The 18,098-nt window shown below is 38.2% G+C and overlaps 1 protein-coding gene and 1 long non-coding RNA gene across 9 annotated transcripts in view; one reads left to right on the top strand and one right to left on the bottom strand.

The window, feature by feature from the left end:
- The window catches only part of RAPGEF2 (Rap guanine nucleotide exchange factor 2), a 155,755-nt gene that overhangs the window by 128,038 nt on the left and 9,619 nt on the right, over window positions 1-18,098 (top strand). For 6 of the 8 annotated variants that reach the window (XM_053402966.1, XM_053402963.1, XM_053402968.1 and 3 more), the window contains 13 exons: window positions 930-1,082; window positions 1,346-1,510; window positions 3,721-3,828; window positions 3,918-4,121; window positions 4,231-4,339; window positions 5,842-6,088; window positions 6,681-6,838; window positions 9,904-10,144; window positions 10,300-10,683; window positions 13,572-13,783; window positions 13,906-14,029; window positions 15,668-15,691; window positions 17,618-17,841. In XM_053402966.1, coding sequence (XP_053258941.1) covers window positions 930-1,082; window positions 1,346-1,510; window positions 3,721-3,828; window positions 3,918-4,121; window positions 4,231-4,339; window positions 5,842-6,088; window positions 6,681-6,838; window positions 9,904-10,144; window positions 10,300-10,683; window positions 13,572-13,783; window positions 13,906-14,029; window positions 15,668-15,691; window positions 17,618-17,841 — 2,353 coding nt within the window. The remainder of the gene's footprint in view (window positions 1-929; window positions 1,083-1,345; window positions 1,511-3,720; window positions 3,829-3,917; window positions 4,122-4,230; window positions 4,340-5,841; window positions 6,089-6,680; window positions 6,839-9,903; window positions 10,145-10,299; window positions 10,684-13,571; window positions 13,784-13,905; window positions 14,030-15,667; window positions 15,692-17,617; window positions 17,842-18,098) is intronic. The other 2 variants (XM_053402967.1, XM_053402964.1) reach the window with 2 other exon arrangements.
- Window positions 15,470-17,623, bottom strand: LOC128420924 (uncharacterized). The gene is made up of 3 exons (XR_008332173.1): window positions 17,495-17,623; window positions 15,757-15,869; window positions 15,470-15,660 (listed from the first exon to the last, which is right to left on the bottom strand). It is a non-coding gene; the product is annotated as an uncharacterized LOC128420924 (long non-coding RNA).

The following is an 18,098-nucleotide window of genomic DNA, read 5'->3' as shown; positions in this document are numbered from 1 at the left end:
TTTAAACATTCCAGTATAAAAGGGAATACATTCATTTCTAGAACAAAAATAGTTCATCAACAACCCTGGGTGATAAAAACTGGACATTGCACAAGTGTGGTGTGTTCAGTTAAAAACTTGCATGTTGTGAAAGGGTGAGGACATGTCTGTCAGGTGGAAGGAATCACATATTTTATTTTACTTTATTATGCTTGGCAATAATCTGATTAAAAAGGGGAAATAGCTGCTTATTTTAATTCTAGAAGCAACTGTTAAAAAGGCATTTTCCTTTCATCATTTACTTTTTATATTCCCTCAAGATGGAAATTAGGAATTTCCTTAAAATAAATGTCAAGTCAGATTTAGCTTTTATTTAGGGCAATAGGAGAAGGATAGAGATATGAGATTTCTTTGATAGGCATTAATTCATATTTTATCAATTAATCATGCACTTTCCTAAGGCAAGAATTATAACAGAATATATCATCCTGGCTTATTCAACCATTTAGTGTAGCAGAAATGATCATAAGGCACATTTGGATATTCATTGCATAAAGCACTTTATCTGCAGTGATAACAGAAAAATTGCTTATGGTACCCCTTGTGATAGTGAACAGTTCCAAAATCAGAGAAATAGTGGAACCTGTAGAAGTTCAACTTCTGCATTTATTCTGCATTTAGCTGGAAAACTAATTTAGAAAAATATGTATGTGCCATAAAAGTAAAAAGAAGTTAATAATAATGAGCTTTAATGGGGGTTATTAATCAATCTCATGAAGTTAAAGGTCTGACTTCATAGTTTCTGCTACATTTGAGGATGGCGAATCTATAGCATCCCTTAACACTTGGGACTAAGGTATTCTAGACAGCAGGGCAGGTTGGACAAAGTACTCTTAACATTTTTGAAACCATTACCTTTGAACTTGTCTCTTGCAATCTATTTTCCCTAGTTTGTGTGCATAGCCCAGCAAGATTATTGCCGCATCCTCAACCAAGTGGAGAAAAACATGCAGAAGGTAGAAGAGGAAGGAGAGATTGTTATGGTTAAAGAACATAGGGAATTGGATCGCACTGGAACAAGAAAGGGTCACATTGTTATCAAGGTATATTTTCTATACTATAATATACCTAATAGCAGTTTATCTATTTCTTTCAAACCACAGTCTTTTTGATTTATATCCTAATGTTATTACAGATGCTATCTTTTTCAGACTTTTTAATGAGAAAAACCACCAAAGAACTATTCTTAATTGCTGTGTATGGTACTTTGTGTAAATCTGGTTAACTTCAGTGAGACAAAAAAAAGGGGGGGCTCAAGCTGAGATGCATTCATGTGTATTGATATTTGAACATTTACATTTTATAGGGAACGCCGGAAAGGTTGACAATGCATTTGGTGGAAGAACATTCAGTGGTTGATCCAACATTTATCGAGGATTTCCTGTTGACCTACAGGACATTTCTTTCCAGCCCAATGGAAGTGGGGAAGAAGTTATTGGAGTGGTTCAATGATCCTAGCCTCAGGGATAAGGTTGCATTAATAATGACATTCTAAAATATGACCGTATTTTAATATACACTAATTAAACAAATTGTAACGTGGTATCGGTTAGTTTAATTGGACAACAAAGCAGGCAATATCCCCCCCCCCACTGGAGATAACATTTCAATGGAGGAGAAAAAGAATGTATATAATCTGATTGGCCACCTATGTCTATTTCACTACTTGTAGCAATGCATGTATTGAAAAAAGGTAAAGGACCCCTGACAGTTAAGTCCAGTTGCAAACGACTCTGGGGCGGCAGCGCTCATCTCGCTTTACTGGCCAAGGGAGCTGATGTTTGTCCACAGACAGTTTTTCCGGGTCATGTGGCCAGCATGACTAAGCTGCTAATGGCGAAACCAGAGCAGCACACAGAAACGCCGTTTACCTTCCCGCTGGAGTGGTACCTATTTATCTATTTGCACTTTGATGTGCTTTTGAACTCCTAGGCTGGCAGGAGCTGGGACCGAGCAACGGGAGCTCACCCCGTCGCAGGGATTCAAACCGCTGACCTTCCGATCAGCAAGCCCTAGGCTCAGTGGTTTAGACCACAGCGTTAAATGTACCCATCTTCATCTGGACCTGAAAATCAGTTTTAAAAACTTTTGTTTGTGTTAATCAGATTAAAGTTTTCACATTTGACATTCATGCCTGACTAGACTTTAGCCAGATATGTGAAAGAGGTTAAAAAGCTTTAACTGGAGTTAGAAATGGGCAGAGCAGTCCTAGGCCCCAGCTGGAAGCAGCAGAGTGGTGAGTTGACAACCACATTCAGAAACACACAGGATTGTCCTTCAGTGCTCAAAAAGGGAGCTTCACTGAGATTGACTGGCTGCACTTCATCAGGAACTCCCTAGTGCAGCTGGTAGGGCTCTCAGCTCTCATCAGCTGTTGGGTGCTGACAGCCACCCTTTGGAATATGTTTGTAAGCGGCTTATATTCAGAACACTAGCAAATGGACTGTCAAGGGGGTAGCTTGTAAACTGATTGGTGCCGAAAACTGGCTTTCAAAGGGGCTTTGTGAGCTCCTTTCAGGTTGTCACCCGACATCATAATGATACCAGGTGATTTACAGGTTACAATACACTAGCCAGGTCCAGTTCCTCAGCTGTGCACTAAATTTATGGTGCATAGAATTCAGCATCCTGAAAGATTGTTTCTAGCATTTAATGGCTATGAAGATAAAGATCTATTGACAGATCCAACAGGGTTATCCAGGGGAGAAGGGAGCAGACCACTGTGATCTGCAAAGTCCTTTGCTTCTTTCTTTCCATGTTAGGCAAAATATTCCTGCATTGCTGGTACTTGGACTAGATGACCCTTGTGGTCCCTTCCAACTCTACAATTCTAGAATTCTATGTTTGGATGCCTCAATTCATGTTAGGTCTAAGAATTCAAGCAGTCACTTTCAAATTTGTGGCATTGTAGCAGAACAGGGATTTTAGAAACTTGGAGGGTAACGGGTTCTCAACAGCACATTGTCGGAATTTCAGTTCCTGTCAAGGTCTATTTATGGATTATTTAAACTCATTGTAATGAAAGACTGCATTGAATTTGGTGTTTTGTTAGTGCATAGAAGTGGTAGTTGTATTGATTCCATGTTATTAAAATCTATATAATGAATAGTGGCTTCTGATAGTGACTCAGTTTGCTGACACAGCAGGAGCAAAGTTTTCCTTTTGAACTAAGGTAGCATAGCTAAAAAGCATATTACAGAAACATGCAAAATTGGAAATGGCCTTTAGGCCTTTTTTAAAAAGAAGAAAAAGTAACCCAAATTTATTTTTTAATCCGTTATTTTTGTAAGACAGTTAACTGTTTGGAGCCTACTGCTTCAGAAGCAATTCTTTTTAAATTGCTACCATTTCAACACTATAGTTTCATGAAGAGATATGGTGGTTTTTCTTTTTTGCATAGAAGTCCTGTAGTAAAAACGTAGGATACCAGGTTTCTCTTTTCTGAAAAGAAGTACGTGAAGGATTTTGTACAAATGTGAAGCTTTATGTTTAAAACCCAGTTTCTTGCTTTTCTTTTTTTTAACCTGGTGGACTTCTAGAAATTTTTAAAAAATGTCACTAGATCAGATACTGAAGTATATGGTGTTGGGGAAATGTCTAAAATAAGAAAGCAGCTGAAAAATAGTTTTCCTTGGGTTTTTAAACTGCATTTATATAAAGAATTTATATTGTTTCTTTCAGGTTACACGGGTAGTATTGTTGTGGGTGAACAATCACTTCAATGATTTTGAGGGAGATTCTGCAATGACTCGTTTTCTGGAAGAATTTGAGAACAATTTAGAAAGAGAGGTATGGATTATTGGCAAAATAAGAGACTTGCTGTCCTACACTGAGGTGACTTTACATCTAACAAATGGCTCTGGATTCTCTCCCTACAGAAAATGGGTGGACATCTGAGGCTGTTAAATATTGCATGTGCTGCTAAAGCTAAACGAAGAATGATAACATTAACAAAGCCATCTCGGGAAGCCCCTTTGCCTTTCTTATTATTGGGAGGATCTGAAAAGGGATTTGGAATCTTTGTTGACAGTGTTGATTCAGGTAGCAAAGCCACTGAAGCAGGCTTGAAACGTGGTGATCAGGTATGTAAATTAAATTTCACCAGGTTGTTCTTGGAATGCCAATAGTTGTAGTGAAGACTCCTCATCGTTATTAATTGCCAGGATTCAATTCTTTTGTTCCTCTTTCTAGATATTGGAGGTAAATGGCCAAAATTTTGAAAACATTCAGCTGTCTAAAGCCATGGAAATTCTTCGAAATAACACACATTTGTCTATCACTGTGAAAACTAACTTATTTGGTAAGTTTAAAGCCATAGGTTTAAGTGTAACTTTTATTATAATGCAATAGTTTTAGAATTGTGTTGCGATGAGACCAGGAGTACCCTCACCAGGATGTCCTTAAAAGCACAAAGACAGCTTGTTCACTACTTGCCATCTTTTTCTGCAATGCACAACCATAGATGAGTATTGACCACGTTTTACGGTGCATTCCAGAACACGTCTTTAAATTGTGCAGAACAGAATTTCCACAGGCAAGGTCGATGTGGAAAACGATTCACTGAGGGTAGAAAGCAAGACATCCACACTTGCAATAAATGTTTCAGTCTTCGTAGTTACTGCTTTATAAGAACAAAATGTGCAAATGTTATAATATTTTATAACAATGCAAAAAACTGATAAAAAATCATAATAAGAAATGGAATCTATTTGCTGTCCAACTTAGTTCAGTGGGGTTTACTTCCTCTTAAGTGGGAATTGTAACCTTAAATTACAAATGTTCCTGTCAGGGAACTGCCATCGGAACGAGAGGAGGAGGCGAGGCTCCACAGCGATGCTGGAGAGGGGCCAAGCAGGGAGGGAGGCAGGTCTCTGGTTGGGGAAGAAAATCAGCGCAACACCAGGGATAGAGGGGGGCCAATGGGGGAAGCAAAGAGCAGGCTCCGGGACTCTTCACTGGACACCAGCGGGGAAAGCACAGGTCCTCCGCTACCCACGCCCTCCCTGCGCAGAAGACTTCCGCAGAGGGAGAGTAGGAGGAGACTGGGCGTCAAACAACTTTTATGTTGGAAAAGGTTTAAGAAACGCCCACTGACGGATTCTGCCAGCGACTGAACAGCCACGGAGTGGATGGCTGTCCAGCGAGAAATGGTTTAACCAGCCAACCTAGCCCAGAACGGCGGCAACTTACGCACAAGCAACCCCTAAAGCCATTACAGTTCCCTTTCAAAGTTTAGGAAAGATTAAGGTCAGAAAAGACTATTGCAGTAATGAAATTTAACTTCATACATAACATAATATGTATGTCTGCACAATGTTTCTAAAGTAACTACAACCAAGACCCTTAGTGTGAAATGATTTTGGAAGCAGTGTAAAGTTACTAAAACTGTTTGCGGAAAATCATTCTTAGAGGCCTTTGTACCTCGCAGCACTCCTCTGAATATGTTGAGACAGCTTGTATATAACTATTGTGTTATGGCTTTCCTAGACTTGCCACTGTAGGATTTCAGTTGACCTTCTGGAAGGAAATATGCCATAGCTTTTTTCTTGTTTCTGACATAAACGAGCCCTTGCTCTTTAGCTGTGTATGGATTTTTAAACTCTCTTTATTAGGTATAAGGTGAACAACTTATTTTGAGGCTTAATTCTATGCCCAGGAATAGATTTTTAGAAGTATCGTTAAGTCCAAGCATGGATTCTGTTCAAATGTGAAATACCATTTTGCTTTTCATAGCCTGTGCAAGAAGGGTCTGATGTATTTCTTTTGAGTTTATTTTCTATGTGTTTTCCGTCTTTTGTGCAGTTTTTAAGGAACTTCTAACAAGATTGTCAGAGGAGAAAAGAAACGGCGCTCCTCATCTTCCTAAAATTGGTGATATTAAAAAAGCAAGCCGTTATTCCATACCAGATCTTGGAGTTGACGTCGAGCAGGTGATAGGATTGGAAAAAGTAACCAAGAAGAGCAAAGCCAACACTGTTGGTGGGCGAAACAAGCTCAAGAAGATACTAGACAAAACCCGCATCAGTATCTTGCCTCAGAAACCATACAAGTGAGTGTGATGCACAGCACCGCAGAGTGTTTTCCATCATGTCAACACAGTCTATAGTTTTATTGTATTGGTTATTGCCTTGAAATCTGCATCAGTATTAGAATTGTTTCTATGATGTTTTATTGTTTTATCTCTTGTTGTTTGTTGCCCTAGGCTCCATTGAGAGGAACAGCAGGATATAAATTTAATAAATAATACCATTATCCAATAGCCAGTTGAATCTCTGTGTATAAATGGTTCATGAAGAATAAAATAAATACATCAACATTTCTTTTCCAAAAAAGGGGGGGCGGGCTCCTGGAAATTTTATCACATACTTTCATGAATTCTGGATACGTTAAAAACAAAATCCTGAGCTTTATTTATAATCAACATTTAGGTGTAACAGTTCCAATCTTGCTGGTACCTTACTAGTGAATATGGCTTCGCTTAAAACTTCCTGTTGAGTAAGTTTGCCAAAGCAATACTTATACTTTAAAAATGTGTAAGATGAATGGCTTATGTGGAAGTCAGAAATACAGGGGGAAATAAAGCAATATAGGTCACGATAATATAAAAGCACTAAATACTTTTGTTTTCCCCATCGTCGTAGCGATATTGCAATTGGCCAATCTCAGGATGACAGCATTGTGGGATTGAGGCAGACCAAACACATTCCTCCTGCTCTGCCGGTCAGTGGAACACTGTCTTCAAGCAATCCTGACTTAATGCAGTCACATCACCGCATCTTAGATTTCAACACAACCCCAGGTGAGCCTCAAATTTTCATGGGTGTCCTTGGGGCTACTTCTGATAGGTGTAAGTGGGTACAAAACCTATGTTCCTCGAGTTGGGATTTCCATGTCTGCTTTGCATAAAAATACTTCTTATTTTTTAGGACACATAAATAGTCTGATCTACTGAAATACTCTGTAATACATTTGTACCATTATTATTAGTTAGCACTTATTTATCATTGTCACTGTGCAGAGAGTGATGGCATGCAAACCAATGTTAAAAGGACTGGGGTAATGGAAATGGATGTAGTTGTCCCTGGAACCTGAAAATAGTTGAGAAGCAGCCAAAACTAAGTAGAACAATTCAAGGTAGAATTTCTGAATGAATATGTCTTGGGGTGTAGGTAATAAGACAGGAAAATGATTTTCTCCAACATGGAGTTAGGAGACTGATAAGGAGACACATGTGGTCAATAAGCTTCACATTTAATGAAAGGCCTGAAAGATACGTGGGCATATAGATTCTCAGAAGCAGAGAGATTCAGTATTAGTGAACAGTATACAAAGTATTGCTTATTTATAAACAAGAGAAATGAAGTAACTATATTGTGTGATATTACTTTGTGGATGGTTACATACTAGTATTATTATTTTATCTATTGAAAACCCTTTTTATACCACCTGTCATAAAAATATACATACCGGGACAGTTTACAACCAAATAAAATGGTACAAGCTCATTAAAATCACTTCCAGTATACACTGCTAGGCATTTTTCTTTGTGGTGTTTGTTTTTGAATTGGCTTCTTATACTCTTATTTATTTAACATTAACGTATAATGCTCCCTTGAGGGCTTTAAAGAAAGTTGGGCTATAATCTTAAGCCACAATGCATACTTGAAGCTTCAGAAAATGTACAGTCTCAATAGTTTTCTTGTTACTTTGGACTGTGTTGGAGATGGGGGAGGCATTCAGGAAATCGAATGTACTAGAGCAGAAAGAATTCAACCTGTCAGAATTGCTGTTCCGTAGAGCTTGGAGGAGCCGAGTAGTGCTTAGGGAGGAACAAAAAAATGCTTGCTGTGTTAAGTGGATTTGTAAATCAACATTTCAGTATGGGGATGTTCGTGGCAATAGAGATCATGAACTTGCAATAACATTTTCCTATACAATTGTTCTGTAAGTTGAAAAAGTCAAACCCAAGCTTTGATATCCTTTTCAGTGTCTTGCCAGACTGGCATTTTAAACCAGAGAACAGATTATTGCCTTGCCTTTTTTTATTTCAGCCTTGCTGTAAGCTTCAGGTTGCAATCTTATGTAAGATGTTTACTAGAGGTTACATTTTCCTTAGTTGAATTTGTTAAGAGGAAATGTGCAGTTCAGGTAGAGGGGTCTTTACAAATTAGTTGAGCAAAGGTTTAATATATTAAGATATAAAGAGGTTCACACACCTACAAGTGCAATCATGCATGTCAAATATTCCATCTCAGTCTTACAGGGAAGCCACTTGGAGGAAAGCAATCCCCAGCAGACCTCAAATATACCCTAATCTGCACTTAAATTTCACAGTGGGTGGAGATGTAGCTGTGATGCATCTGGAGTTAGGAAGAAAGGGGGAGAGAACTGGTAGAAATGGTAACCAGTGGTTTGGTAACATGTCAACAGAACTAAGGGGGAGGTACTGAAGATGAAGTTGGGGAGGATAATCGAGAGCAGGCAAGGACGTGAACGGGTACAATGTGGTTTTATCCCTTGTTGCTGGGGAATAGAGTTGATTGTGTGATGAGGTTTGTTTATTAGTGCAGAAACCAGCAAGAAAAGAGCGGGTGAGAGGGCTGAACACTGCTCTCTCCTACAGCCTACTGTTCTCGTTCACACAATAGGTAGGAGGCAAAAACAACAGAAACTGCCAGCTTCATTTCAACAAAAGGCAGCTGTGGGTTTTGTGTGTGTGTCTGGCTTTGCAAAACATGGATCCTGCCCCACCCCGTAGGTGAAAAGAGCAGGGGAATAAGGGACTTTATTTGGGGCAAGGGTTAAATCTGTACCCATACTTTACATCATACTACATTTTTATGATTTCTAGTGCTACGTTTTTTATTTGAGATTAACCGCAATAAGTAAAAATAAACTTGCTTATGGCATCCATTTCACCTCCAATATAAACCTCTCCCCTTTTGCTGTTCCTTGTTTGAATTGTTTCATTTTTCTAGATTGCCATTGTCAATCACTCAACGTATACAATATTTTAAGAGGAAGGAAAGGAAGGAAACTGAATTTTTGTGTGTGTTGACAGATGAATAATTGATAAAAACCTGATGACACAACCTTTTCTTGGTTGTTTACATAATTACTTCAAAAAACAGAGTTTTGAAGAAACATTAAGTTATTGGTTGACCTGGACACCTTCCTTTCAGTTTGAAACAATAATATTTGATAAGTGCTAAGAAATAAAGGTCCATCACCACCCAGTCATCAGGAAATTATATAGCAAGCTAAAAAATTGGGGCCATACAGGCACTAATGAGTATTTAGAGTGTCTTGTAGGGCAACTACTGAGGCAGGCATACTTTGGTTTATGAGCTCATAATGACTTAAAATGAAGGTTACTTAATCACTCATGCCCTCTCCTATTTGAAGTTGGCTTGGTTCAGTATACTATGGTTAATAAAAAAATACAGTTTGTAATTTTCTATTTTCTATTTTCATGTCCCCATTGGAATGGAGGGAGGGGCAAGCTTGAGATTCATTCATTTAAGAATAAACTGCAATTTAGTAGCATGTCAGTATGTAGTCAGTAGTATCAAAGCTGAATGCACTGATTATATACTTTGTGGTTAGCAATTTATAAATGTTTACGGCACAAAGCCAGCATGTTGATCCATTTTGCTTTGCTTGGAAATGACTTCTGATCATTGGCAGAAAAAAGACTGATGATCCAAAAGAAGGATAGTGACTAGAACAGTTTCACAGGAGCAAGATGGCAACTAAAGAAAATTAAGTGTGTATCTGTTCCTATTCAGATACTGACTGAAAAATAAATAATTTTACTCTATTATATGGTTTATATGCTGTAATAGGATTCCCCCCTCCCTACAGATTTACCAGACCAGGTTCTGAGGGTTTTTAAGGCAGACCAACAAAGCCGCTACATTATGATCAGTAAGGACACAACTGCAAAGGAAGTGGTTATTCAAGCAATCCGAGAATTTGCTCTAACCACCACCCCAGATGCATATTCTTTATGTGAAGTTTCAGTCACTCCAGAGGGAGTAATCAAGCAGAGGAGGCTTCCAGATCAACTTTCCAAGCTTGCTGACAGAATACAGCTTAGTGGAAGGTGAGACTCGTACATCATCTGCCATTTCAGAATATAATTGAATGTACTTCTTAAATATACTGATTTTTAAATTCTAAACAAGCTACCTTTGCTTTCCATTACTATTAGTGTTTTCGTTTCTAGAAAACTTTATTCCCTCTTCCCCCCTCTCCCAGGTATTATCTGAAGAACAACATGGAGACAGAAACCTTGTGTTCAGATGAAGATGCTCAGGAATTGCTGAGAGAGAGTCAAATTTCTTTATTGCAACTCAGTACTGTCGAGGTGGCAACCCAACTCTCTATGCGTAACTTTGAACTGTTCCGTAACATTGAACCTACAGAATACATAGATGACTTGTTTAAACTGAAATCTAAGTCTAGCTGTACTAACTTGAAAAAGTTTGAAGAAGTAATAAACCAAGAAACCTTTTGGGTGGCATCTGAGATTCTGCGAGAAACCAACCAGCTGAAAAGGATGAAGATAATTAAGCACTTCATTAAGATAGCATTGCACTGCAGGGAATGCAAGAACTTCAACTCCATGTTTGCAATAATAAGGTAAACAAGACTACATCACCCCCCCAATGATTTTGCATACAGTTTATAAGAAGTAAAGTGTAAATAGATGCTTCATAATGATGATACTAAATTTTAAGAAAAATACTATGTGTACATTTTACTGTTTTATGAATTAGTAATTCAATACTACAATAGTCGTATTTCATTAACTTAACAGTCCTCAGCAGCAGCTTTAGACAAAATCCTAATCCAAAAAGAGCAAGACTGGTTGAAAGGCTAGAGAATTCTTCCATGAAAAGCTGTTTAAATTAGCATTGCAAGCTTCTCATTGCTAACATCATAATGATATATCTGATGAAAGTAGACTCTGCTCCATGATCACATGTGTCATTATAAATGTATTAGTCTTTGTTGTGTTTGTCATTTTTATAAGCATTTGTTATCTCTAGAAATCAAAATATCCTTTGGAACAGACTTGGAAAAAGCAAAATTACAAAAGAAGTCATTTATCTATCTCTGTTTCCACTTAGTATGCAACCATGGAGTATGTTTTATGTGTGAAAGACTGCACATAGTCCTGTATGAATCCAATTCATTTAGTATTATTTAAAAGGTTTGCATGTTGGCATGCAAAATCCCAGGTATAGGTTACACAGGTTTTTAACTTAATGCAGTAGAAGCTAATTGTTAGACTGTTGGTGGTACAAGGCAGCCTTAAATCTTTGGTTCTCCTCCTTCCTACGCCCACAAAAAGTACACTTCTAAATTTTCCAGTTACCTTCCTTTTGAAAGGGTCGTTTCAAAATGGATTGTCACTTTGTAAGAAGCACATTTGGTTGTTGTTGTTTAGACCTCATGTGAGCCTGCTATTCAGCTTTTGAATCCAATTGCAATCCCTAGACTGTATTTGAAGGCTTCCTTGATAAGGAAACCTTTGCTTTGTTGCATTTATTAGTATTTTCAGCAAGTATTGATAGCATTGGTCTTGACATATTACCATTTGCAACTAGCAGGCGATGTAGAGGGACTTCTGGGATTACTCAACAGCACTCTCCCTCCCTGGCACTGCTGTGCCAGCCCTCAGTTTCCCTTCCCTCAGGTGAATTCCCCCAAAAGAGAATGAATCACGAGCGACAGTGGGTTTTTCTTTGGGGAAAACAGGTTGCAAACAAACTTTATTATAACAGATGTAAACAAGGAGTTTTTGGTTCTTTTTCTTCCACAGAAATGTATCAAACAGTGAGGTTATTGGGCACAGTGCTGTTGCTTTTTATTAAAATGTATACTGTTTCAAGTTATAGGCTGTATGCTGTTCAGGCTTAAGGTTACTTTCTTTTACACATCTTTCATAGATCAGACTTTTCCACACACACTTCAGGAATTTAGCATTTTAACTGCACTGTTTCCTTACAGACCCCCAAATCCTCTTTGGCCTGGGAATCACTACTGCCCTTTCATGTCAGAGTATTCCTTCTGAGGACCCTTTTTCCTGTAAACACCGTGGGAGACTGTGCCTTTTCTATTTTAAGAGTGTTCTGCGATTCAGAACCTTAGAGCATATACTGAGAGTTCTTGGCTCTCCTCAGCTCTACCACCTGTCTGAACGAACCCTCCTGACAGAATCCCCCTCACAGACCGAATACCTCTCTCAAGCACTCCTCACTCCACAACTTCATGCCATTTCTACTAAACCTTCCTGTAGTCTGATACGTGAACATAGGCAAGATAGGGATTTTTAATCAGTACACTCAGGATGCCCACTTTTCTTACAGTGCTGATGCTCCTTTGGCTTTTCACTATGGGTGACAGTGATTTTGGAAAGTTATATTTAGCATCAATTTAGAAAAGACTGGGCATGGAACACTGTGATTTGGGGGCATTATTGATAGAGTTCTAAGCCAGGAATTCTTTTAATCAACTCAAATGAAGTAAAATAAGTTACATTGTCTGCCTGGATTTGATACTGGTCACTTTCATGCCTTGTTAAATTTCATGCCTCTGTGTTAAATTACTGTAACTTATTCTGCTAATATACTTGATGAAACTTGATTTGGGGATCAAAGGTGGTCAATAATCTCAGGCACCAGTGCTCCAGATAAAAATAATTAATGAAAAGGGAAACTAATACTTGTTGTGAAGGGCAGCAAGATTAGGGCATCTGAGAGAGAAAAGTAGATTTGACAGTTGGTGGCCTCTGTAAAAAATTGTTTGCAGCTCTAAAACATTTAACGTTAGGATCACTGAATTCAGACATTTTTGTTGACCATTTCAACGGACTATGGAAAGCAAGGCTGAATGTCAGATATCTATGTCTCGGACAACAGAGGGCTTTTATAATCAATATCACCAGTGCATCCAAATGAGCTGGTTATGTCTCTTCTAAACCTCTGGTAATAACATGCTTCTTTTGCTAGTATACTAAGGGAATGACTCACAGCATTTTACAGCTGCAGTTTCTGAATAGACTTTACTGTATTACTCATTACAATACTTCCATCTGGCAGTAACAAATACTTACTGATCATCATAGCCACATCTTTGTACTAAAAATGGTCCTTGTTTATAGAAGTGTCTGTTGCTCCAACAGTGTTTGGAAAGCAATGTTGTAATAGCTCTGAGAACACTTTTGGTAAGACAGGAAAGCCATACCACTGCTACCATAATCTTTTGATGATTCTTCAACTCACAAATATTGCTTGAACATTGCAGTTCAGAAAAGACCTACAATTTTATGGTGCATAATCTCTGAAAGCAGTGTTTTTGTTTACCAGTGTCTACATTTGTCCGTTGCTAAATATGATATGATATGCATTTAGTTTTACTTCAGAAGATTGTATACAGGAACATATGTTTGTGATGCTGCAAATGCAGGTGTCATTTTGAATAGAGATTAAAACCCCTAACATCTTTTAAAATTCATTCTTTAGTGGCCTAAACTTAGCTCCAGTTGCAAGACTACGAACTACTTGGGAAAAACTTCCAAGCAAATATGAAAAATTGTTTCAAGATCTTCAGGATTTATTTGATCCATCTAGGAACATGGCAAAATATCGCAATGTCCTGAATAGCCAAAATCTACAGCCTCCTATTATTCCTTTGTTCCCTGTAATCAAAAAGGACCTTACATTCCTCCATGAAGGTAAATGTTGCAAGTGTTTTTTCTGTATTGACTCTTTGGTGATGGCAACACCTGTGTTTTTACTTTCACTGACCAATTGCAGAGTACTATAGTTATTTCCTATCATTCTTTTGGCAATGTAGGAAATGATTCCAAAGTGGAAGGTTTGGTCAATTTTGAGAAATTACGAATGATCGCAAAAGAGATTCGCCATGTGGGTCGAATGGCTTCTGTTAACATGGATCCTGCTTTAATGTTCAGGACTAGGTGAGTTATTTTGACCAAAGACTAACACACTTGAAGTGTGAAATAAAAACCATTGAGCTAAGATTGTCTTGTGTTACAGATACATACTTTAAACTTGGCTAGTGTTTAATGCTTGCATTCAGAGAACAAGGGTAAGACATAGAATTGTCTTTATTTCTCCAGCTAATTAGCTGCAAGTTATTTGACAGCAATCAGATATTCTCTTTATATATCAGCCTGAAAGTAAGCAGTTGTCTTTTCATCAAGATGAGTAACACCTTTCATCTGTGTTGTCCTCTTGATATCTACTATGCCAAGATTCCTAAAGTTCATGACAAATGAGCATTGCCCAATCATAGCAAGTAGACCCTGCTTGCTTTTTACCCAGAATTTGATTCTTCCTCACCATTCTACGCAACACTTTTTCTTACAATGGTTTTGTTTGATTTCTACATATGTGCATTCATGAAGGATATTCTACTATTACAAATATACTACTAACACAAATGAATTCAAACACAAACATACATGAGATTTGTTTTGATCTTAGATATGTATTTTGTTCTTGCAGTACAAGTTATTTGGGCTTTTGTGCCAATAGTGAGTTCTAAATAAGATCACCATGTTTCCTTTTAAACTCTTATGAACACATAGGAGGCTGCCTTATACTGAGTCAGACCATTGGTCTATCAAGCTTAGAACTTCCTATGCTGACCAGCAGTGGCTGTCCAGTATTTTAGGCAGGGCTCTTTTCCCAACCCTGCCTGTCAAGGCCAAGGATTGAACCTAGGGCTTTCTGCATGCAAAGCAGATGATCTACCACTGAGCTACAGCCCTTTCCCCAAAAAGCAATTAACAAGAAAAGCAGTTCAAGAGTTCAGTGTTGAAGACTGCTTCAGAAATCTCATAGTATAACTTAAACTATTAAATAATTATGACGCATACACTTGCTAGACTGAAGCCCTGAAGCCATTGTTTTGCAAGTTTTGAGTTTTAAGAAATATTCAAGTAATACATTTTCCCCTCTTGTCTGGCCTGTAATTATAATGTTGTGCAAATTAACTGATTCACAGGGGTGGGTAAATGTTGCAACCAATCAAATGCCCCCATCAGGAAAAGGCAGTACAGATGGAAATGGCTCTTCCTGTCATTGCGTAATTATGTTACGTTCATTGTTTAAAGGTCATGGAGAACAAGAGAAATAATAGATATTTAATCACTAGTCTTATTCTTACTTAGATAAAATAGATATAAGCAGAGTTTGCATTGGATCAGTTGGGATAGTTAAAATAACCCCTTTGGTTCAATGTATAGGAAATGCATATTGAATGAATAAATGTTTTAAAAGGAAATTATATTATGTGAAAGCTGAAAAGCAGAAAGAGGATAGAAACAAAATTCACTCCAGATTTTAGAACACTATTTTACGCTAAAGGTGTAAGTAATCCAAGATGAATTCAGTTTAGTGTGAAATGAGCTTTAATCTTATGGGCATTCTATAGACACCTATTTAATGTATTATGCTGACTGACTGAGAGAAGGCTGTTCTGGGCTTTCTGGTACTGCTTGTCCTGAAGTCTGATCCTTTCTTTCTGAGCTTATAATCTCTCTGTCTCTTCCTTAAATCCATGCTTCAATACTCATGGCTCTCACTTGCAGGAAGAAGAAGTGGAGGAGTTTGGGGTAAGTGGTTGGAGAGAACACATACAGACAAACTTCCTTTTCTGAAAATCTGCATTGTTTCCTACCTGCTTCCCTTAATTTTCTGGTGCTCTGGCATTTTCCTCCTTTTGTTAACCCTTCTGTACCTGCATCAGATTTAATCCAGTGCTGCTTTTGCTTGAGGTTATAAACCCAAGAGCTGTGAAACGTTGAAGAAGTGCAAAGCAGTGAGATTCATTGGTTTGATCTAGAATTCATAAAATTGCCTTATATATGTTAGGGATAATGTGAGTTGAGTGGACATAATTTGTCCATGCAAAAGAATTTTCTATGTGGTCTTAAGGACTGAGCATATCTCAACAACATTTTGTACATTATCCAGCAAGTATACATATTCTCTAGCAGACCTCAAGGAATGTGCATATCATGACAGGTTTTCCCCTACATTCTTTGGGAATATTCACACAGAATTCACAGGGGACACTGTTCCAACACAAGCACTACATACATACATACATACATACATACATACATACATACAACAATATATGTGTTTGGATGCATAAGAGTGTAAGGTGTAAGGAATAAAGTGTGGGTGGTTCTCTCTCTCTCTCTCTCTCTCTCACTCTCTCTCTCTCTCTCTCTCACACACACACACATACACACCCCTCTACTTCTACCTGTCTTTCCATCCTGCATAAAGACACTGGGAACTTCTGTGTGAATGAATTAACACATACACCCCTCAGCTCCCAGTCCATTTGCATACACTCACCTCCCATGTATCCATTAACATCGCTGAACAGTGGGGAAACAGCTGGGTTGTGGAGAAGAGATGCCAGAGTCAGTTGGTTGTGCAGAACAGCTGAGCGGCATGGAAAAGAGGACATACTATTGTAGAGTATATCTAGTGACAGGATAACATGCTTATTGCTCAAAGAATGTAAAAAATGATGCTGAGATGCTGAGAAAAATGATCATGTTTTTGAGAGTACGCGTATCGGCCAGGAAATATGCACAATTTTATCTTTACGGACAGTTGAGGTGCACATTCTCCATGAGTCATGATGAATGTGCACAATGGCTGGCTGTTATGCAGATTAGCCTCTCAGCTTGCATTATCCCTAACATATGTACATAGGTAACCAGTCTCAATGGGAAGAGTATACCAAAATGGGGTTACATGATGGTGGTTCAGATAAAAATAAGCAGTAAATTTATACGCCACACAAGTTAATAGAACCATCCAAATCCACAAATTTTATTCCAATGTTGTGATTTTTAACAGCTCAACTAACTAAATTTTCTTTCTACAAACCAGCCTTCATTATTGCTGTTAACATATTAGAAGCAAAATAGCTCCCATACATAAACACATCCAAATTTGCATGCTTCCTCATTAACTAATTGAACGTTTTTATTTAACATGAAGTCCTATTTAAGGCGAGGGAAGTGGGGAATGAAAATGCAGTAGACTTTTTGGCACATTGCAGATGGAATTAAATGTTTTAATAGAGGCACCTGAAAAGTACAAAGTGGACATTTCCTGCCTGATTTTGAGAGTAGTGGATTTTGAGTTTCAGGAGGCTTGACCACTGTTTACTGGTCTGAGACACCTTGCTGCATGAGCCTGCCTTAATATTTCTGTCCTTGTAATACTCAAGGCTACTGGGAGAGAGTTTAACCATTTCCCCAATGACATGGAATTTCATACTTGGAGCAGAGTAATTCTCAGGGGCTGACTTTAATGAATCCATATTCACAATTGCAACTGATTGTTGTTCTTTATTTTTATCCTTTTCCTATTGTAGCTGTATGACTTACTTGAATGAGGCATGTAAGCTTTGACCATAGACTGACATTCATGCAGACCTTTGCATGTTTCAAGTCATTGAAGGATGCAGTGATGAGCTAAGTTACATGTCATCTTGTCTCTCTTCACCCCAGGTCTCTCAGTCAAGGCAGTACAAATGCAGCAGTCCTTGATGTTGCACAAACAGGTGGACATAAAAAGCGGGTCCGCCGCAGCTCCTTCCTCAATGCCAAAAAGCTATATGAAGACGCTCAGATGGCTCGGAAAGTCAAGCAGTATCTCTCCAATTTGGATCTGGAAATGGATGAAGAGAGCCTTCAGGCACTCTCTCTACAATGTGAACCAGCCAGCAATACATGTGAGCATTTTTCTTAGTTGGGTGTGCACCTCAGTCTGGCAAATGAGCTGTTAATTTATCTTTATTTAGCCTACAGCTTAACTGTCCCTCAGGCTTAGGCTTGGCCACAGCATCATTGAGAGAAGTATGTGTTTCTAATCAAGCTGATCACTAGAAAACAAGTTATTCCATGCCACTGCAAATTGTAGACAATATTACAGTTGGCATATGTGGTACTTGTTTCTTAAATGGCATACATTACCTAATTGGCTCTCCAA

Source organism: Podarcis raffonei, chromosome 9 (genome assembly GCF_027172205.1).
Source record: "Podarcis raffonei isolate rPodRaf1 chromosome 9, rPodRaf1.pri, whole genome shotgun sequence".
Lineage (NCBI taxonomy): Eukaryota > Metazoa > Chordata > Lepidosauria > Squamata > Lacertidae > Podarcis > Podarcis raffonei.
This window is presented reverse-complemented; position numbering and strand designations above follow the sequence as displayed.